General features: G+C 43.6%; 1 protein-coding gene across 1 annotated transcript; it reads right to left on the reverse strand.

Annotated features, from left to right (window-relative positions):
• Positions 1–1534: 1534 nt before the first annotated feature.
• On the reverse strand, positions 1535–15234 carry SLC17A9 (solute carrier family 17 member 9). Its single transcript, XM_075846740.1, has 13 exons — positions 14844–15234; positions 10577–10774; positions 10078–10217; positions 9398–9497; positions 8990–9120; positions 7985–8081; positions 7648–7744; positions 7227–7314; positions 6417–6451; positions 5189–5304; positions 5055–5110; positions 4001–4030; positions 1535–2183 (listed from the first exon to the last, which is right to left on the reverse strand). Exons 1-13 carry the CDS (start codon positions 14981–14983, stop codon positions 2026–2028), a joined length of 1386 nt encoding a protein of 461 aa, XP_075702855.1. The 5' UTR covers positions 14984–15234; the 3' UTR covers positions 1535–2025.
• Between the last annotated feature and the right edge of the window lie 8682 nt (positions 15235–23916).

The raw sequence follows: 23916 nt of genomic DNA on the forward strand, positions 1-23916 counted from the left end.
CTGTATATAGAGCAGACACGTGAGGTGTGTATATCTCTGTACATAGGAGACACGTGAGGTGTGTGTATATCTCTGTACATAGAAGAGACACGTGAGGTGTGTATATCTCTGTACATAGAAGAGACACGTGAGGTGAGTATATCTCTGTACATAGAAGAGACACGTGAGGTGTGTGTATATCTCTGTACATAGGAGACACGTGAGGTGAGTATATCTCTGTACATAGAGAAGAGACACGTGAGGTGTGTGTATATCTCTGTACATAGGAGACACGTGAGGTGTGTATATCTGTACATGGAGGAGAAGAGACACGTGAGGTGTGTATATCTCTGTACATAGGAGACACGTGAGGTGAGTATATCTCTGTACATGGAGAAGAGACACGTGAGGTGTGTGTATATCTCTGTACATAGGAGACACATGAGGTGAGAATATCTCTGTACATGGGGGAGAAGACATGTGAGGTGTGTATATCTCTGTACATAGAAGAGACACGTGAGGTGTGTGTATATCTCTGTACATAGGAGACACGTGAGTTGAGTATATCTCTGTACATGGGGGAGAAGACACGTGAGGTGTGTATATCTCTGTACATGGAGGAGAAGAGACACGTGAGGTGTGTATATCTCTGTACATGGAGGAGAAGAGACACGTGAGGTGAGTATATCTCTGTACACGAAGAGACACGTGAGGTGTGTATATCTCTGTACATGGAGAAGAGACGTGAGGTGAGTATATCTCTGTACATAGAAGAGACACGTGAGGTGTGTGTATATCTCTGTACATGGAGAAGAGACACGTGAGGTGTGTATATCTCTGTACATGAAGAGACACGTGAGGTGTGTATATCTCTGTACATGAAGAGACACGTGAGGTGTGTATATCTCTGTACATGAAGAGACACATGAGGTGAGTATATCTCTGTACATGGAGAGACACGTGAGGTGTGTATATCTCTGTACATGGAGAGACACGTGAGGTGTGTATATCTCTGTACATGAAGAGACACGTGAGGTGTGTATAACTCTGTACATAGGAGACACGTAAGGTGTGTATATCTCTGTACATGGAAGAGACATGTGAGGTGTGTATATCTCTGTACACGAAGGAGAAGAGACACGTGAGGTGTGTATATCTCTGTACATAGAAGAGACACGTGAGGTGAGTATATCTCTGTATATGGAGGAGGAGACACGTGAGGTGTGTATATCTCTGTACATGGAGAGACATGTGAAGTGTGTATATCTCTGTACACGGAGGAGAAGAGACACGTGAGGTGTGTATATCTCTGTACATGGAGGAGGAGAGACATGTGAGGTGTGTATATCTCTGTACATGGAGGAGGAGAGACACGTGAGGTGTGTATAGCTCTGTATGTGGAAAAGAGACACGTGAGGTGTGTATATCTCTGTACATGGAGAAGTGACACGTGAGGTGTGTATATCTCTGTACATGGAGAAGTGACACGTGAGGTGTGTATATCTCTGTACGTGGTTCTATCAGTGCATCTAAATAATAAACTAGAACAAAATCATAAAAATGCTATATTTTATTAGGGAACATTCGTTCTCCTGCAGTATAACTTGTGGTTAGTCAGTATGGGATGTCCAGTTGTGAAGCTCGTGGGTTGTGTATATTCACAGTGTTGGCCTCCATCGGTTTTGTGACATGACAGGAGTTTCCATGTTATTTCTGCCATAACTTTTTATATCAAGTCCTTTGCGCTATAGAATAAATTAAATACATCTTTAAAAAAAAAAAAGTCTACTTTCTCCTGAGTTGTCCTTTATAGCTTACATGGAGTCATACTTATTTTCCATTTGTGTCTTCATCTCTTCTTGACCAAGGTAACCTATCAGCCAGCAGGGGCGCTATAACCCAAGTTGGTTGGGGTAACTCAGCTGACATGATCATCTTGGTATACTCAACAGATTGACAAAGACCAGGAGGGTAATGTTGGTGCCAAGACTGTTCTGCAGATCCACCTGGTCTTGATCCTCCATGGCTTCTCCATCCATTGCCCGCTTAGATGTGGATCATCTCCACGTCCATTCTTTCAGACTTGGCAAACTCCAGAAACACGATTAAACCCAACACATTAACAGCAACCACCAGATGAAACATGGGGCCCCAGGAGCCGGTGGTTTCAATGAGGTAACCACAAAGATAGACCCAAACTACACCTAGGACCAAAAATGTAGAGTCAAGGAAACACAATATAGAACTGGTCAGACAAAATTATAAGATCCCTTCTCTACCGGGGATCAATCATGGACTGAATCATATCCAAGAACCTATATCCTACAGCAGTGGTCCCCAACTAGTCACTTGGAAGCCACATGTGACTTGTGACCTCCAGTTGTGCGGCTCGCGATAGGATCCCAGAGTTATGACTATATGCATAGGCTACAATATGATTTCCAAATTGACTATATCGAAGACATATCCGAACCTCTGAACCGCGACAATTTGAATGCTATAATACATATTTTCTTCTGTATGTAGAATTGAAACCCTGCAATACCACTTGTACCCCTTTCTTCACTTCCGCTACATGTTTCTTCTTATTTGGAATGTGGCTCGTGACCATCACTCCTTCTAATGTGGCTCACAAGATCCAAAAGGTTGGGGACTTCTGTCCTACAGGCTGTATGGAGGGGTGGGACCTATGTGATCAGCTATTCCTCCTGAAGGGGGCACCATCCATGTCCTGCCACCCAAGGCTGGTGACCACCATAACTCTTAATATTCATTGTGTAGCAGTATTATTTAGACATTGTATACATCCTTGTTATTAGATTACTTTATGTATGGCACTATTTGGTCAGTGTATGGCGGTAATATTTTTTTGTATGGTGGCATTTACGTGGCACTGCTACTGTAGCACTCCACAGGGTATTATTTGTGCAGTGTATGATGGTGGCGGCACTGTATAGCATTCTTGTTTAGCCACTATATAGCACTGCTATATGGGCACAATTATGGAATGCTGTATATGGAGGGGGGGGGGTTACAGCAACAAAATGTACCGCACCGGGCACATCTAACATAAGGCAGCCCTGCCAGTCGTTTTAACCCTTTTTGGACATGTTTAGCCAATAAAAGTGAATTGGACCCAACTTTGAACTCCAAAGATCCTGTCCTGGGTTAATGGAGATCTCAAAAGTCACCCACCCTAATGGATATTTATTTATTACAATAGAGAGACTTGGTATTTATCCATCATAAACCAACAGATCCCCTGCCTCAACAGCTTATCAGTGGGGGCTTCCGCATCTAAACCCTACCCCCATCCCTAAAGATCAGCCCCTGGGAGATTAACCTGCCATATGGGAAGTGACATACAAACTGGACATCCCCTTTAATTGGCAATTATTAGTAACATTGTGACTACACAGTGCAGTTCATTAATATAGGACAAACTCATACGGACTGAGAAGCAATGAGTCCTTTCCCTACATGACGTAGACACCCAGATGCCAGGAGGCTATGCCCACCCATGCCAAAAGTAACGATGAGAACCTTTACCCAGGGAAGAACACAGATCTACAGGTAACATCATTAACCTGAACCCACGGTGCCCCCTGTACAACACCAGACAGAGAACTCTTGTCATATTATGGAGACATCTCGTGGCCACAAAGGGCATAAACTCTGGATCATGGACCATAAATTCCAATATTATACCTAAACAACCACAAATAAAACGTAACCACTGTATAATCATTACACACTTTGTGTTTTTAAATTTCTCACCATTTTCAAGATCTCTGCTTACTGTAAGTGAATGGAAAAAAATATTGTATAAACCAAAATTCTGTACAGACCTGATACTTGTAATAATTAGTCAATAGAAGTATAAGGTCTGTACAGGTTTTAACCCTCTGGATGTAAACAAGTACATTCCAATTCACTGACATCAAGCAGAGATCTTGAAAATTGTGAGGCATTAAAAGTCTATTAGAGAGATTTATATGTTGGTGATCAGTTTATGACTTACCGAGTAATGCTCCTCCAGTGTTGGCCACACCTAATGAAGAGAAGAAGGGATGAGTTATAATGGACTAGCCCTTTAAATGTTTTAAACCCCCATCTGTGTAAGAGGCATCAGTGTGACCCCCTGTAATATAGACGCAACACGTGCCATTACTTTTGAACAATAGGTCAGTAATGAAATCTGATCTCAAGATTAGTACAGGATCAGTAATGTAATATATGTACACAGTGACTCCACCAGCAGAATAGTGAGTGCAGCTCTGGAGTATAATACAGGATGTAACTCGGAATCAGTACAGGATAAGTAATGTAATGTATGTACACAGTGACTCCACCAGCAGAATAGTGAGTGCAGCTCTGGTTGTATAATACAGGATGTAACTCAGGATCAGTACAGGATAAGTAATGTAATGTATGTACACAGTGACACCACCAGCAGAATAGTGAGTGCAGCTCTGGAGTGTAATACAGGATATAACTCAGGATCAGTACAATGTAAGTAATGTGATGTATGTACACAGTGACTCCACCAGCAGAATAGTGAGTGCAGCTCTGGAGTATAATACAGGATATAACTCAGGATCAGTACAAGATAAGTAATGTATGTACACAGTGACTCCACCAGCAGAATAGTGAGTGCAGCTCTGGAGTATAATATAGGATATAACTCAGGATCAGTACAGGATAAGTAATATAATGTACAGTATGTACACAGTGACTCCACCAGCAGAATAGTGAGTGCAGCTCTGGAGTATAATACAGGATGTAACTCAGGATAAGTAATGTAATGTATGTACACAGTGACTCCACCAGCAGAATAGTGAGTGCAGCTCTGGAGTATAATACAGGATGTAACTCAGGATCAGTACAGGATAAGTAATGTAATGTATGTACACAGTGACCCCACCAGCAGAATAGTGAGTGCAGCTCTGGAGTATAATACAGGATGTAACTCAGGATCAGTACAGGATAAGTAATGTATTTACAACTGCACTGCAACTGAGGATATGAGGCCCCGGCCGACTCCTGACAATCCCCTATAACAGATATATACGCACCAAAAAGGAAGCCGGCACAGGAGGGTGCGAGGTCTTGAACATTGACTGTTATACCACTGTAACGAAATAAAGTCATGTTACTCAGTGTATGTAATAAAGGGACCACTTATAATCTACAGCAGCAGGGTCCGTACCTGTGGTTGAACGTTTGCAGTCCCACCGACACAGATGCAAAAACAATAGCCTGGGAATAACTGTCAGTGTGAGCCAAGCAGAGGATGAAAAGGCTGGAGACCCCCATTCCAAAGACCTGGGGAGATAAAAGAAGAGACTGTACAAGAAGGAAACATAGTAGCACTACACACCAGGTGTACAGAGATGTAGCAGAGCCAGACTTTAACTTTTTTTGTGCGTAAAGCGATAACCCTTTGGGTCAATATGGTAGGATTATCTGAAGTCCACACATTACACATTGTGAGCTTAGCACTGCTGCATCAGATAAGTTCAGCTTTACTGCATCTGACACTCAGTTACAGTACACCTAACTCACACAGCCCTGCTACATCTGACATGTCCAGCTAATCTAAACCAAACTAGCTTGGCTGCATTTGGCACGCTCAGCCCTGCTGCACCTGACAAACTCAGCCCCGCTGCCCCTGACAAACTCAGCACCGCTGCCCCTGACAAACTCAGCACCGCTGCCCCTGACAAACTCAGCCCCGCTGCCCCTGACAAACTCAGCCCCGCTGCCCCTGACAAACTCAGCCCCGCTGCCCCTGACAAGCTCAGCCCCGCTGCCCCTGACAAGCTCAGCCCCGCTGCCCCTGACAAGCTCAGCCCCGCTGCCCCTGACAAGCTCAGCCCCGCTGCCCCTGACAAGCTCAGCCCCGCTGCCCCTGACAAGCTCAGCCCCGCTGCCCCTGACAAGCTCAGCCCCGCTGCCCCTGACAAGCTCAGCCCCGCTGCCCCTGACAAACTCAGCCCCGCTGCCCCTGACAAACTCAGCCCCGCTGCCCCTGACAAACTCAGCCCCGCTGCCCCTGACAAACTCAGCCCCGCTGCCCCTGACAAACTCAGCCCCGCTGCCCCTGACAAACTCAGCCCCGCTGCCCCTGACAAACTCAGCACCGCTGCCCCTGACAAACTCAGCCCCGCTGCCCCTGACAAACTCAGCCCCGCTGCCCCTGACAAGCTCAGCCCCGCTGCCCCTGACAAACTCAGCCCCGCTGCCCCTGACAAACTCAGCACCGCTGCCCCTGACAAACTCAGCACCGCTGCCCCTGACAAACTCAGCACCGCTGCCCCTGACAAACTCAGCACCCCTGCATCTCCTCCTTCTTACATCTGATCCTGATATCTGCCACCCGAGCATCTTCCACCAGAAGACAACAGAGAAGAAAGAAATGACAGAGATGCAATTACCTGCATGAGTTTCCGGACCCAGATAGTTTTATATCCTGTAAAGAAAAAGAAGGATGAATATTTCCACAACTATTAGAGGGGAAACCACCAGCAATAGACGCACCAAATATATCCACTCTATATTTCACAATGTCAGTAAAACAAGATCAGAAATTGTCATAGCAACAGCGCCACCTACTGGATATGATCAGTTTTTGTCTTTATATATGTTCTTGCAAATTTCCCTTGCATTTCATTAGCTCATTATCTGGCTAAAGTTTCTAGTATATTTTCTTTACAATTAAATACAACTTTTTCCAGATGAACCAAAATTCTTTAGTGTTCAGAAGGAAACAGTCAGCAGGTGCAATGCTCCCACTGACCATATAATGCCCTTGTGAGAACACTGGAAAAACTGGCTAGGAATTTCAATGAACGCTGCCATTTGTAGTAGTCAAAGAAGCAGGATATTGGCAGATATTTTAAAGTGACAGTTACGCTTTTCGGGGTCAAACTAACCCCTTCTTCAGGCAGCACATGGGGTCAGACAAATAAAAACGGCCGCCGAGCATTCACAATAATATTGGTCACCTAAACTCTTATGCAGAAAGCCGCCTATATATGGGTCAACTTGCCCCCAATCCAATCAGGAATATGGTTATTAAAGGGACATGCACTGCAAATTATTGTCTATGATCGGAAAGATTCTCCAGTGAAAAATCTGTATTGGCCAAGCCTGTTACGACCAATGGAGCAAACGAGTTGACATTGATTATTTTAGCAACATAGCCATAATGGTGTTCAATTAGTGGTATCTTGCAGGTGCCTTACCTTGCGTGATGAGGTAGTCAGACAGGAGCCCACTGAGAACAGCAGATGGGATAGCGACAAGCCAGGGCACAACATTAAACACCCAACCCTGGAAGACAAGAAGCTAGTTAGGAACAAGAAGATCCAGGACATCCGACAACAAAAGATTATGGAAGACTAAGGGCCCGTGAAAGACGACAACTTTTTTCACGCGCTAGACGACAACTTTGGTCACACTATCTCGGTGGCAGAACAGTTGCAAGACCCGAATCACATGTTGCAACTTTACTCACTTTTAATAGAAGTGAATTTAAGTCACCGTTCACTTCTATAGGGTTGTGATTTTACCCTGCAGTTTCCATATTTTACTAGTAGGTGGCACAAGACAATCACATGAATGTATTCCAAGCCTGGGAATTCTTTTGGGTCACATGACTCTCACCTTGGCGTCTGGGAATCGCTCCTTGAAGAAAGTTGGAACCCAGGAAAACAGGGTGAATGAGGTGCTGGCCACGCTGAGCTGGGCGACGATCACTGCCCTAAAATTACACAAACATAGGAATAGAGATAAGATTTAAAGAGACAGTGCTAACAAATAACCAGGGTCTAGAACTGCCTATAGGGATCGGATTATGTGCTGTATGCCCAATCATAATATGAATGTACAGCTGGCGGTGCCAAATACCCTGTAATGCCCACTGATGGGATAATATAAAAATGATTTTTTATTGTATCCTATCAACTCAGGGGTTAAATAGATGCCTTTAAGACCTACATACCACACAGGAGCCTTCCTAAATAAGCGTCTCCAGGGCACGCTGGTCTGCGCGGACAATGAGAAACCCTTCCCCAGGTCTTCAAAAGAGAGAATTCTTTCTAGGAACGACACAAAGCAAAATAATAATAAATAATAATAAATAAATAAAATTATAAATAAAAAATACATAAATAAAAAATAGTAATAATAATACCTAATAATAATTAATAAAAAATAATAAAATACATAAATAATAATAATTAATAATAAATAAAATAAATAAAAATTAGTAATATTAATACATAATAATAATAAAATAATACATAAATAATAATAATTAATAAATAATACATAAGAGAATAATAATAAATAATAATAATAAATCATAGTAATAATAATACATAATAATAATAAAATAATAAATAATAATACATAATGATATAAAGAGCATTATCTCGTCTTGAGAATATCAGAAGTATGGCTAGACATGCGGGCATACAGTGCAACCCCGGGTTGGGGAACTGTGTGTTACCCAATTTTACCTTATGGGTAGAGATGAGTTAGGGTCTTAAGGCTTTGGGGTCATAGAATTGGGTGGGGGTCTGGACAGTATTTGCAATGACAGGCATGACAATACCATTCCCTGTTACATCCATTCATCCAATAGAGAAGATACCCTCACTAATTTTCATGCTGGGAGTTCCCTTTTAAGAAATCGTTTCAGGGGGTCGGGCAGTGAAAATGGTTGTAGTTCTTCTTTAATGCCGATTTGACTATATGTTCAACCCTCTGAGGACTGAAGACATTGATGAACTATACAGAGGTTTTCGTCTCTTGACTGGAAGCAGAGTGGTGACCTGACAACCCCATTCCTGACACTACTAGTATACAACTGGTGGGTACCTTGCAGTTGTCAATGGCCATATTGAAATTTGGGAAAATGGAGACAGCTACGACCTCCCAAACCCCCTCCCTCCAGGTGAATTTAAAATTTTATGTAGAGTTCCCCTTTAAGATGTTAACTTACCTCTTTCCTTCAGTAGGTAGGTGCTCAGACAATACCCCCAGCTTAGGGTGAGAAACCCAGCAAAATAGAAGACGGATTCCCAGCCGTACCACTCCAGCAACACCGACCCGACCCCACCAATCAGCAGCGTCCTGGAACAAGAAAACGAAAGGTCTTTGTTTAGCTGACCCCATACTGCTCCTCACTAAAGGCAGGTAACAATTGCCCAGACCCTAGTGATACAGAGATACACCCTGTGTTCCCATATCTCTGAATAAATAGGTAGATCTGCCATTAAGGAGCCTAGGAAAGCTGGGTGGCCTGAGGCTATATTTTAAAAACTTGATCGATTAAGATGACTTTACTTAATGGTTCTTTCATAACTTTATTTAGACAATTTGCAAAACCCTAAATGTCACTGGTACATACCCAAGCTGGGAGCCACAGCCCACAACGCTGCAGGTGAACGCTCGCTCATTATCCCGCACACGCTGGGAGAAAAGACTGGCCAGAGCCGGGAAATGCACGCCTTATATAGAGGGAACAAGAAGGGTTAAAAGCCAAAACATCAATACAAATTTATGTTTCCATAATAGCAGACATATGGTCATCAGGCCTGACGGCACTTAAAGGGAAACTAGCCCCAGGAACGGACCACCCCTAATATTACATAATCCCCCAAGACCAAGGGACTAGAGGACAAAATTGCACTGACTATGTACCCTCATAAAAGCTGATCAGGGGTGGAGATTATCTTGTCACATAAGCCCCTCCCCTGCTGAACCTACTCAGCCAATAAGCACAGCTGAGAGGAGTCACATAACACTTTCCTGCAGCTGTGACTACTAAAAAACGAGTAGAGGTCCATTTCTAAAAGAATGACCTAACCTCCGTCCTCTTGATCAGGAGAGCCCCATGGGCCCCATTGCGCTAGGGGTTGACACTTGGAGGGCCCACTTAGAAGCTGCTGTTGTGCCCACTAGTTCTGCTTCTGCAAATGCCCTGGAAGTTCCTGGTGATAGTCGCCTTTTACTAGCCAAACACTCTGCCCCATATGGAAATCAAAATTAATCTGAAATTACATTTTAGTACCCACCCCCGAGGATTACCTTGCAGAAGTCCCATTAGAAAGCGTAGAAGACTGACCAAGAGGAGGGGGTCTGTGGTCACATGGGCAGCCAGGGGGGTCACTGCTGTGATGAAGCCCCAGGAGAGAGCAGATAAGAGGATAACCTTCTCTCCCCCCACCCTAGAAAACAGATCACAGGATATCAAGAAGGTTAAAGCCAACCTCCGCTTAAAGCTATCATTTAATATGTCATTGAGAGGTGTCACAAAGTACCAAAGTGGGGGGTCCTCGATCTGGGACCCATGGGTCGCTAAAACAAAGGGGTCGGTGCTCTTCCAAGACAACTTTCAGTCGTGAGCTCAATGGAGCTGCCACCAACATTACTTGAACCTTCAAGCCTAATGGTGGTCCAAAGACCAGCCTGTGCCCCTTGGTAGTAGAGATCTTGGGGGTCCCAGTGACCAGACCAGTATGACATCTAAAAAGGGTTCACTTACTTAAAATGGAGCCAACTGATAGAGAGTGATCCGTGTACTCACTTGTCACTGAGATGCCCCCCTGCCACTTGGGTTACGCAGTACCCCCAGAAGAAGCTGCCCAGGGCAACTCCAGACTGGCGCTTGTCCCAGCCAAAGTACCCGCTCATTGACACTGCGCAGATTGGCATGCTGGCACGGGCACAGTACAGAAGACATGTTCCCATCAGAAGAGCCACGGTCCAGACACGGATCTCCAGCCTGTAACAAAGATTTGATCCCTATTAATAATCTGCATATATGACTCTCCTTGAGATCTACTGGATCGCTATGACATGCGGTCTTAAAGGGGTACTCCAATTTGGACAACCCCTTTTGTATACTGTGACACTGCTTCAATAAAATTGATTGAGGGTGGCACAATTGCATTCAATTACAATGGACACCGATGGTCCTTTTGGCTCTGGCTAATACAGCGGGGTCATGTTTGGGCGACATCCTCTACTGCCTGAAGATTTAGAGGGGCTCTCTATACCAGACAGCCCCTTTAAGGCTTATACAATACTAGTATGTGTGGGTTTCTATGTATCCATATATGTGTAATAATCCCCTTCTACATCTGCTTCTTGGAAAGCTGAATGACCACCAATATGGCTGCCATTAATACTCCCACAGGAGTTACCACCAAGCTTTCCTAGATGCCTGAATGGTAAATCTTCCCAATCGTGTAGTGAAACAGAAGTGGAAGATTTATCACGGTGTAATCAGGCAGACTTTGACATTAAGAAGCCTGGAAAGCTGGGTGAGAAGCCCTGCTAAGGAAAGAATGGAGGTTATATTGGTTGTCACCCAGCTTTCCCTGACACAGACATGCTGCATCTCTGTACTGTAATCAATTACTATGTCGGGGAATTTCCCAGCAGATAAACTGGTAGCACTGGTTTTACAGGCAGCAAATTGGGAGACACAAAATGTAAACCTGAGACAAATACTGGACACCACTGCTTATACAGGTGAGGGGTGACTTTACATCAAGGACAACTCTGCTTTTCGACAGCCTGTATAATGCATTCACAATTCCGCCGGCAGTCTTTGGAAACAGTCAGCAAGCTTGTCACCAGACATACCCCTGACATATGAGCTCTTACAAAACAAGGCGGGCAGTTGTTTTTTCCTACATCAGATTGTAAAGAGATCAAATCCCAGAAGTACTGTACAGACACGGAACAAGCAGAGAATGCTGGGGGATTTCAGCTCTGAAGCCTGCAGTAAAAGGATAATATCAGGTACTGTCCACACATATTCTAAGGGAAATGAGCCTCAATAAGGGGGAATCTGAAGGTCCCGTCAGGACAAGCTCTTTTCTAATACGGACCTGCTGGCGATCTTTTCATTGCTGAAGGTCCGGCAGTTAAAATATCCAACATCCCCAGGAGACAGATAATTAATTACCTCTAGCTCATAAAGGGGGGTCCTGAGTCTATCCAGGCCCCTGTGACATCTATATGCCTTAATAGAACATATAGAAAAGGATTGTACAAATTTAGAAAAACGTAACTGCATTGATCAAAAAACAGCGCCACACCTGTCCACAGGTTGTATGTGGAATTGCAGCTCAGCAATACATTTCAATGGAGCTGTAATACCAAACACAAGCCATGGACAGGTGTGGTGCTATTTCTGGAATAAAGCAGCCATGTTTTTCTAATACTATACAACCCCTTTAAGGCGGCCATATGTATTAGGTCCACCAGGTACTTGCCCTAATGCCCACAGTAGCATGCACAGCTGTACACATTAACTCTATAGTTCAAGGAAGATGGGCGGCTGCCAGACAGCTCTGGTGACGATGATCTCCATTAAAGTGGGCACGTGGTCGCAGATATTGGACCACAAGATCATTGGCCAATCAGTCCCGATTCCCCTACGGACGTTCTTGTTATTTAAAGGAACAGATCGGAGATAAATGGAGCCAGTTGTTTTAGCCCTGAATACAAAATAACAAATAAATTCCAGGTCAGATACAACCTGATGATACAATGTATCACGCAGCATACCGGAATGTAAACAAGGAAGTCTCTTCCCCTCCCCCATCCTTCAGTATCACTGCAGGATAAAAGTCTCCATAGGGAATTATCTTTGTATGAATCAAATAGATCGGGTAGAGCAGGACAGGGAGGACAAATCCACTATGTCTTCCCTGTCCTGTTTTTCAGGTTAGTTTATGACAGCTGGATACAGTCTGCCATAAACAGCAGCCAATGTTCTGCTAATAGATGGGATTGCAATAAGAGTAACATACAGGGGAATATGCAATTCCCTTAGAGCAGAATTCTCCAGCCTGTGGCTCTCCAGCTGTTGCAAAACTACAACTCCCAGCATGCCCTGACAGATGGTGGCTGTCAGGGCATGCTGGGAGTTGTAGTTTTGCAACAGCTGGAGAGCCACAGGTTGGAGAACACTGTATTCGAGTGTGACCTTCAATGGTGTAAATCAGTGATCGCCAAATTGTGGCACTCCAGTTACTGAAAAACTGCCTGCGACTGTTAGGGCATGCTGGGAGTTGTAGTTTTTCAACAACTAGATAGCCGCTAGTTGAAGACCACTGATCCCTAACCTGTTTTCAGTGGAGAGATGGCCAAGTAGTATGTAGAATTACCTGCAGTCCTGTCGACAACCGCAGAGGTCACAACATCTATTGCCAGGTGACAAACTCAGCACTGCTACAGCATTGTATTGTTGTTTATATATAATACACATAGTGCGAGGTTTGGAGACACAGACAGTTTGTTCTCAGGAGATTTTCATGCCAATGATAAACAATAGCGACTTTTTTTTTTACCCAATGCCAGAAGGAACCAAAAAGAAAGGAAAGGTATAAGGAAAAGACTGATGCATTTACTTTCTTTTGTATCCACTTTTGAGTTTGGCTCAAATAACTGATCCAAAAACTGCATCAAAACTGTGCGTGTGTGATCCTGGCCTAAAACAGATGTTTACACCATTACAAATCTGCCACTAGGGGGAGCTCAGTGCATATAGATTTATGCAGCTGCCTCTATGTTTAGTATAACAGTATGCAGTGAGCTCCCCCTAGTGGTGGCTGCAGGAAGACAGAATGTTATCATTTATCTCTATGGCTATGCAGAGGATTTGGAGCTCTGTATCAGGAAAATGGAGCTCTGACCAGTATAAAGATATATTAAGAAACTAAATCAATGCAGAATTTTGAGCCGATGTACATAAAGGCGCTAGATCCAGTTTGGTCACATTATGTAGTAACTTCATGTAGTGGAACTGTGCTGACGGCATCGGCTTTCTAGTCCGAACCTACCAGTTTGATTCTACAATGTAACATTATCACCACCCGCGACTTTATCCGGCTGCACATGCCTAATAAAAGCGGTCAATAAAAACCACAGCTGGCAAAACACGACAGGATTTGTTGTTATCTTGCGCTGTTTATTTTGCACGGTTAGATGTACTGCAGAGCTGAATATGTCATTTAACTCTTGGAGGTGGCTTTCAGATTGGGAGAAAGTGTAACGATAACGTAGAGGGTTTTGTTTGCAGTCCTATGTAAAAACATAGATACATTGTGGCATAACCACGGATTTTGTCAAATGACAAACTCAATTCGTAACGCATCTGGCAAACGAGTACTGCTGCACCTGTCAAACTCGCCTCTGCTGCTACTGATACAATGAGCACTGTTGCATCGGACAAGCTCGGCTCTGCTGCATCGGACAAGCGCGGCTCTGCTGCATCTGATACAATGAGCCCTACTAAATCGGACAAGCTCGGCTCTGCTGCATATAACAAAATGAGCACTGCAATGCTGGTAAACTCAGCTCTGCCCCATGCAACTAACCGATGCCTATTCCATCTGGCAAACCTGGCTCTGCTACATAGGACAAATTAGTTGTGCTGCGCTTCTTTCCATGTTTCTCAGCTTGACACAAAGTGTAAACATCTGTAATCACTGTAGAACTACAACTCCCAGCAATCACTACCAAAAGGATACTCCTATACCAGACACCGCATATTGTGCACAAACACAGCCCAAACTATAACGTGCTAAATGATCATCAAACTGCGCCATTTTTTATGCGGGGGCGTTGCGAATGTCACAACATTGCCACATATGTACGACAGACTGAACCCATCACACAGGCTCAGTGCCCAACTTACACGGCGACAAAGTTACTAAATGACGCACAACTTGTAAGAATTTGTTACAGGCGCAGACCTGTCAGCAGCCACATCAACACTAAAGTGTGGCAATAGATTGCAAGCTCTGTGGGCTCCATACTGCAGTCTGATCACTGACCTGGACCAGTAAGGGTCTCCGCTGTTCCTCTTCATCCGGTCCACATGTTGAGGGGTCTTGAGCGGGGGCTGTGACTGATCATCATTTAGTAATCGTACCAGGTCGCTCCTGTGGGCATGTTTGCCCCCAACAGATGCCATTCAATATAAAAGGGGAAATTGGATTAACCCACGCTGGCACCTAGAAGCATGGCACATAAAGTGGCATATAAAGCTGTGGGCATTGAAATACTAAGGATCCAGGCACTTCCTAAATCTCTCTTAAGCCCAGCTCTGACCCCTTAAATCTTTGTGCATTGACCCTCTAAAGTTCTGAGCCCTGACTCCCTAAATCTCTCCCCATTCACTCTCTACAGTGGTGTGCGCTCCCTATAGTCCTCAGCACTGAATCCTGGAGTATTTGGAGCTGGAACTTTTTCTAGTGGGAGGGACTTTTTTTTTTTTTTTGCATCACAGAGAAACTTTTCTCCACGTTGTCAGTGCTGGTTTCCTGTTCCTGCAGCAATGTTATATACAGGCAGGAAGCCAGGCAGTGGCCACTGACACTTACCTGCTGCCACTCAGGATCTGCTGCATGCCAGGGGCAGCAGTCAGTGGCACACATACCTAGTAAAATAGGGTGACACACCACACCCCAAAACTGACAGCTTAAACTAAGTGAAGAATCTGGGTAGGGAAGGTCTGGCTGACTCAACCCAATCATGAAGTGTTGATATTATTATTTATTTATTTATTTATTCCTTATTATTATTACATCTATTTTTATATTATATATTCTTATTATTACTTTTTTTTATATTATTATATTTTATTATTACATTTATTTTTTTATATTATGATATCTTATTATTATTATTATTATTATTAAATCTATTTTTCTATTAGATTTTATTATATATATTTTTATATTATTATATATTATTATATCTATTATTAGATTTTTTTATTACATTTATTTTTAATATTATTTATTATTTTTTATTTCATATTTTTTTTATATTATTATATTTTATTATTATTACATCTATTTTTATAGTATTATTATATATATTTTTATATTATATATTATTATTATTATTTCATAGAATTTTTATATTGTTTCTTTGTATTTCATATATTTTTTATATTATTATGTATTATTTTATTTTTATATTGTTTTATTTTTAATTAAATATGTAATATTATTAGTTTTTTTTATTAGTGGAGTCGTTTCAAGACATTTTATCTAGGAGTAGCCGTTTACCTAAGGGCAGGGCTACATCTAGACTTTTTGCAGTGCTACTGATTGATTTTAACGATTCGGGCTCGTCCAGACGTAGCGGAATTGCTGCATATTTTACCTACGGAAAATACGCAGCCGAATACATTAGCCGCAAAGAGGGTGAGATTGAACAAATCTCATCCACGCGCTGTGTAGATATTCCGAGCAGAAATTGACCTGCGGTGCATATTTTTCGGATCGCAGGATGTCAATTCCTGCTGCGGAAAGTGGCCTGAATTGCTTCGTTTTTCAGAGCAGAGGTCACCATCCCCCAACATTGTGAAAAACGCAGCAAATTTTCTGCAGTAAAGAAAACAGGAAATGGTGCGTTTCTGCCGCAGCGGAGAGACATTTTCTGCAGCAATTCCATTATGTGTGGACGAGCCCTTAAAATCAATCAGTAGCCCTATGTAAGGTCTAGATGTAGTCCTGGCCTCACAAACCCCCAACGATCAGCTGTTATAACAGGGGAAGCTGCAGCGGCCACTGCAGGTGAAATGTAGTACTGCATGGCAGCCATTCATAGACTAGTAGGGTCTGCAAGAACAGCTCTCTGCTCTACCTGTTTGGAATCCCCCTCTATTATAGCCATACGCCCAAAGGCTATGTTCACACAGGGCAGAAACACTGCTTAAAAGCACACAGCGTATCCGCCCTGGTTGTCGCAGGGAAATGTGGTGCGGAGGAAAATCTGCATTATTTATGCTATGTGTGAACCCGGCCTAATAGGACATACGGAAAGGAGCGGTCTTCATGGGATATAGACGATTTATGAATTATTTTTGCCCATTGACCGTGTACCATTAATATTGTTTTCATTATCAATTTATATTCTAATACAGTTGTTGATAACAATAAATAATAATAATAATAATAATAATAATAATAATAATAATATGTAACTATGATTAAATATTTATTATCATTTATTTACTATTAAGTATTTATTTTTATTTTTTATTAGATTTTTATAGTATTATACTATCAAGGATTTATTTTTACGATATTATTGTTTTATTATTGTTGATAATGTTTTTGTAACTCGAACCTTTAAATTTTTTTGTAATATGAATATTTTTATTTTTTTCAAAAATTGTTAATATAAATTTTTTACAAAAATTTGTATTATAAAGATAGTTTAATGGTAAAAAAAAAATTCTCCAGATTGATTTAAAAAAATAAATAAATAAAATGACCATTAATCTTGTGTTTTATATATTTATATTATTATAATACACTTAGGGCATGACCACACGTGGCGGATTTCCTCCGCAACTGTCCGCATCAATGCCGCACCTAATCCGGGTTGCGGATTACGGCTGCGGATCTGCACAAAATGTGCAGAAAATTGATGCGGACTAGCTGCTGCGGACTGCGGGAAAAGTGCTTCCCTTCTCCCTATCAGTGCAGGATAGAGAGAAGGGACAGCACTTTCCCTAGTGAAAGTAAACGAATTTCATACTTACCGGCCGTTGTCTTGGTGACGCGTCCCTCTTTCGGCATCCAGCCCGACCTCCCTGGATGACGCGCCAGTCCATGTGACCGCTGCAGCCTGTGCTTGGCCTGTGATTGGCTGCAGCCGTCACTTAGACTCAAACGTCATCCTGGGAGGCCGGACTGGAGACAGAAGCAGGGAGTTCTCGGTAAGTATGAACTTATATTTTTTTACAGGTTGCTGTATATTGGGATCGGTAGTCACTGTCCAGGGTGCAGAAACAGTTACTGCCGATCGCTTAACTCTTTCAGCACCCTGGACAGTGACTATTTACTGACGTCTCCTAGCAACGCTCCCGTCATTACGGGAGCCCCATTGACTTCCTCAGTCTGGCTGTAGACCTAGAAATACATAGGTCCAGCCAGAATGAAGAAATGTCATGGTAGCAAAACCAATACGCTCCGCAGCACACATAAGATCTGCGGACTTCATTGCGGAATTTTGACTCTCCATTGAAGTCAATGGAGAAATTCCGCCATGAGTCCGCCACTGCTCCGCAACAGACAGAGCATGCTGCGGACACCAAATTCCGCTCCGCAGCCTATGCTCCGCAGCGGAATTTTACGCCTCGTCTAAACGAACACTGCTAAATTAAAGTGTAAGTCAATGGACAAACGGCTCCGCTGCGGATTAACGCTGCGGAGTGTCCGCAGCGGAATTTCAAGTGAAATTCCGCCATGTGTGAACCCGCCCTTAGAGTGGTTTGAATAATAATAATAATAATAATAATAATAATAAAAATTAAAAATAAAATATATATATATATATATATATATATATATATATATATATAAAAAGTTTGGATCATTCTCAGTTGCATATTTAATAACACTGGGGTACAGCTTGTTCCAGTGCATCGTGTACCATGTTCGAGGCGCGACGGCTGAACTAGGCCGCACTCACCGGCAATTTTCTGGAGCCACACCCCCTTTTTCCAGTGCCCGCCTCATTATTACCCTTCAGGCTAAACACAAATCCCAGCAGCAATACCTCAAAATCGAATGGAAAGTTTTCCCGAAAAATGGAGTTTGTTATAATTCCAAAAAGACCCCCACGATTTTGGAATAATTTGAGTATGTTCAAGGGTTCACATACTTTAAGTCACATGGCGTATATATAAAGTCGTCTGGGGTGACGAGAGAATAAAGACAAATTGTTCTGTAATGTCGGTTTCCTGCTCCGTCGCTGGCGCAGTATTGACACGATCCCGATCACCTTGTAATCTCTAGGGTCAATATTTGCCCAAGGATTGTAAACCGAATGTAGCAGAGCTGAGATAGGAGACCGAAGCGCCGGGTTCTAATGACGAGTGTCTCCTGCCATCATTACTGGAGTCATATATTAATAATAGTCAATATTTCCCTTCCCCCGGATCAGACCGCAACTTCCATATAGAGCAGCGTATATGGACCTATACATGTATCGGCCCTATAACTCTTCTTGTGGTTTACCTTTGTCCGAGTCATTTGGTCTCATCCTACAAATTTTTTCACCGGTATTGGTCGAAATGGCGAGTCAGTATCGGTACCAATTGGAAAATTGCGCACGTTCCCGATACGCTATGAATGTTGTATGTGGAAAGGGCCAAATCAATAAAAAGTTTTCATGAATTCGGCGCATTCGAGCGCCACTATAATTGTTTAAGGGAAATTAAAAGGACATTGCGACCACCGACTTTATGGAATATCCAGAGGACGTCCGATAGGGAGATTCCCGTGACTCCATTGCGCCAGCCAGGATAGGGCGGATAACGAGATCTGGGCTGTCGTCAACTCCGATAGACTTTAATGGAGGAAGTAACGCGCGTGGCGGGTGTGCCCTCTCTTTCTCAGCCGCTGGTGGCTATTTTGCTTGGCACAACAGGGGTCACAGGACCCCCTACCTATTAGACATTTATAATGTATCCTACAGATACGCCACGAGGCTCGTATCGGACGACCCTTAAAGCGGCAGCATTTACCGGACCGCCTGCGGTTCTACTGAAGTGGACTTACATGACCAGGTTTTATGGGGCTCGTCGTCCGATTCAGTAGAACCGCAGGTCTGGGTTATAGCGGCAGTGATACGGATGCTAAAATGTGGGGTGCAGGTCAATCGTTGGAATACCCCTTTAATCTGGCCGCTCCGGGTTATCTCAAGGGAAACTAATAACGTCCAGTGCTTCTTTCTGTTTGATGGTGCCCATAGATATGGAGAAGAACATAGGAAGCGATTATCCGGTAACTATAGGCAATTATACTTAACCTGTCGGACTTGTTTCTAAATTTGACAGGCTGTGGGTTTATAATAAACTTGCTATGTCTGTTTAGGAAAATTCCTGGGTGTAACCTCTCATTTTGTCTGTGGATTTCTTCAGATATCAAGGTACAGCCCTGCCGGGACCTTCCTCCTCAATGACATCATCATAGAACTACATTTCCCTACATTCCTTGCTCTGGGCTCTGCTGGTCTCACTCTCTGTACATGTCTAGCAGCACCCAATAGGAAGTAGAAGAGGTGGGGCAATACGAGGGCACTGACAATGGCTGACGGGCACTAAAGGAGGGGAGCGCAGGCAATATGAGGATGTCATCAAGGCATAGGGCATGCTGGGAATTGTAGTTTCACCAGGGCCGGAGAGCCACAGATTTAAATTCACTGCATAAAAGAGCAGTCCAGACAAAAGTGATACATGCCTAGTCCGGAACCTAAGGGGCGGAGCATGACACGGGGATTTAAAGAAAAACTCATAACAGTGTACCAGTTTTGCCCGGTGTGTCACTTTACATATGTTCTTTTCTTCACCAACATCTATAACATAAACATATCTCACTAAAATTCTCCAGCTCGGGGGCGTTACCCACACATTCATGTTAATAACAATTACTCTTGCATCCAGCACAATGTCAGATTATTAAACCTCAGGTCTGTACGGCCCGTTATATTTTTGCTGTTACGGCACCCCTGTAATACGAATACTTACCTGGCAGGGGTCCTCAGCATATTGTGCTGTTGCTCCCATTGTTTATCATGTGAGCAACTAAGCGTGGGAGGGGCTGCAGTGTGCTTGACAGCGCTGCTGTGAAGTTCCAAGTCTTCTCAGATCTAATTCACACGAGCGTGTCCGTTTTGCGCACAAAAAAACGCAGCATTTTTCCTGCATTGCAGTTCCGTGTGGCATCCATGTACGGTGCGCGTCCGCGTTTTTTAACGTATGTCACGCGTCTTTTAAGCCTGCGAAAAAAAACTGAAGGTGTTTGATTTTTTTTCCCTTATTTCTTTAGCAACTGGTGGGACCCTTACCTATAAGGAGGAACGGGTCTGGTTCACCCATTTACGGCCGCTGCCACCCCCAGTGAAGAGATGGCTGTGCTTGTACTGCTTGCTTGGCTCAGTCCATAATTCCCATGGACTTCAATGGGGACCGCAGTGGCCGGGAATCAGCGAACGTAGTCACCGGTCCCCAATAAGGACCCGCACCTATCAGACATTTATTGCATCTCCTCTGGATATGTCATAAACACTTTAGATGGGAATGCCCCTTTAATGTCGAAAGACGGTAAAATAAAGAGTCGGCAGAACGGGTCTCGGTCTCAGATCTTTTAATTGCAAAACATTTGACTAACCTCTAATGGGTCGGATGCAAATCTTATACAGCGCACGCACACACAGGTCAATCAATCAATGGTTACAACCTGCAATAATGTAAAACTATATACAAAGGCAGACTGCTATATACAATGTAACGCACACCCCTCCCCCGCACAGAGGTGTGCCACCCCTGCATTCACCTACTGATGTGAACCACGGGAAAAGGAAAGAAGGAGGTGGTTGGTTTTAACCATAGCCAGACGAAATCCATTTTGGCGTCCCTCCCATACTGTACCCCCCCCCCCCCAAATGTATAGGGAATGACCACATTACAATCACAAATAAATACCATACAGTTGTGGCCATGCCGGCAGGTAAGAAACTACAACTCCCATTATGCCCTGGCCGCCACAGCTTGCAGGTCACCGCTTTGTAGCATCTGAAGTTCACAGTGGAACCAATACTGCCAAAAAATGACAAATTTCAGTAAATTTTTAGTAAGTCATTCAGCTTTCCCAGACTCCTGAATAGCAGAGCTACCCATATTGCTCCAAAACTAGGCAGATTTGCCATGCAGAAGTCTGGAAAAACTGGATGACCACACCAAAGGAAGCTGTAATAGTGGCCATTTTTTGTAGCCACCCAGCTTTCCCATTAACAGAGAAGTATTCGAGCCTTGTACAAGGTGTCGAGCTTCCACCGCGTGCCGACGTAAACACATAAAAGTGATATAGATCCCGTCCACCAGGTCATTAACCAATAACATATATATCCCATTTACCAGTAAGGCTGCATCTCAGCTCCTATAGGAATTGCCACCCAGCTTTCCCATAGCCCTGAATGGCAGCCTGCCCAGCTACGCATTAATATGGCACCGGGGTATTGGCCATTATTTTGTATGATTTGTGGTAACGTCAATGTCACCTTTGTTTCCATCAGAGCGGATGATAAATGTTGTGGTACACAATTGCCGTCCAGCACAATGGGACAATCGCTTTAAAGGGAGTGCCTGCTACGTGTGCCAGTCTGATGCAACACTTACCAAGCTTAATGCCCGCACATGATGGGAAAAGTAGTGTGTGTGTGTGAGGTTTGGCTGCAGACGGGGGCTGAGAACTTGTCTGGGAATCGCTTACATACTATAATGGGATCATCCACATTAATCCAGTGGGACTGGTCTGGATGTGCTGCATTGCTGCGGGAGGGAGGAGGGCGCTGCCACGGATTTCCCACCAGCAGCCTCCCTGGTTCCTGTCAGCAGAATACAGACTAATTTTTGGCAGACTGAAATGTTCCTCCAAATATACATTTAAGAAATACAGTGCCCCCCTCATCAACTAGGCCAGCAACCTTCGGCAATCCAGCTGCTGTAAGACTTCAACTCCCAGCATGCCCTGGATACAACCTGGACACAAAGGCTATAAGGGCATGCTGGGAACTGTCGTTTCACAACAGCTGTAGTGCTGAACGTTGCCGACCCCCTGCTCTAGGCAAAACCCAATGGCTCCAATGTCAGTCAATAAGGCTCTGAACGGCTCGTTCGGGCAACGCTTGACTCCAGGTAACAAGGACGGCCCCCAAAGACGAGCGGAGGACTGTAAGTTTATAAATTTGTGATAATGACAAAAGGGGGATGTCCGGGATATTAAAAAAAATGGCTGCTTTCCTCCAGCGCCACATCTGTCCACAGGTTATGTGTGGTATTGCAGCTCAGTCCTATATAGTTTAATGAAGATGAGCTGTAATACCAGATGCAACCTATAGACAGGTGTGGCGCCGTTTCAAGAAGGAAGCAGACCATTTTTTTTTTAATCCTGATGATAGGAATCCCCAGTAAATATAAGACCTTAAATCAACCTTTTCTGTCAAGTTTGTTAAAAACACAAAACACTGATCAGCCAGTCCTCCGTTATATCTGCTTCTAGAAAAGCTGGGTGGTAACCAATATGGCTGCCATTTCAGCAAGTTTATCACCCACCTTTTCCAGGATACTGCATAGCAATTCTAGGTATGCAGCAACACAAGGTACGTAGCACTGTACCCAGGGAAATTAAGTAACAACCTCTATAGAAGCAGAAATCGTGGCCATATTGGTTGTCACCCAACTTTTCCAGAATCCGGTATAACTAAGAAACAGAACAGGACGTCTTATGGATTTCTATGTACACGGGATTTGTACTGCGACTAGAACCACATGGCGCTCCACGGACAAGAAAGCGGCCGGTCGCCATCAGTCATATCACAGACCAGTGCAGACCAGATGGACATTTTCTGAACTAACCTTCAATTGCAGCTTATGATCTCCCCTCGTCTACCAAACATCTGCCTAGCGATTTAACGCGGACCTCCGATTTACTATAGCGGATTCTAACACTTTTCTCATATACCCCAGAGGTGTTTGCTATGGAGCACTGCTCCCCTCCCCCACTGGTTTTAATATTTATATGGCTCCAACGTATTCTGCTGCAGTGTACATAACTGTAATCACTACAATAGTATGAGCTCCTAACGATCAGACCCCTGAGAGGGAGACATCGCGGCTCAGAACTAAACCGACGGAGCACCGACCCCGACAGAGTATTTTGAGGGAAGAGTTAAAATACAATCATAATTAATTATTAAAAGTCCTACAGAAGTCCACGTTACAATGTATCTGCACCTCGGAACCCCCTTTCACAGTTTATATATATAGAATTATGCTACAGGAAAAGTTGTCACTTTGTAAACGCTTTATATTACTTATCCTGT

The sequence above is a fragment of the Rhinoderma darwinii genome, chromosome 13 (assembly GCF_050947455.1).
Source record: "Rhinoderma darwinii isolate aRhiDar2 chromosome 13, aRhiDar2.hap1, whole genome shotgun sequence".
Lineage (NCBI taxonomy): Eukaryota > Metazoa > Chordata > Amphibia > Anura > Rhinodermatidae > Rhinoderma > Rhinoderma darwinii.

Coding starts and splice junctions, on each gene's coding strand:
- SLC17A9 (XM_075846740.1), bottom strand. CDS start 14,983: ATGGCATCTGTTGGGGGCAAACATGCCCACAGGAGCGACCTGGTACGA. Junction 5,111..5,188: donor CTGCAAACGTTCAACCACAG/GTACGGACCCTG, acceptor ATTTCGTTACAG/TGGTATAACAGTCAATGTTC. Junction 4,031..5,054: donor CTGTGCCGGCTTCCTTTTTG/GTGCGTATATAT, acceptor TCTCTTCATTAG/GTGTGGCCAACACTGGAGGA.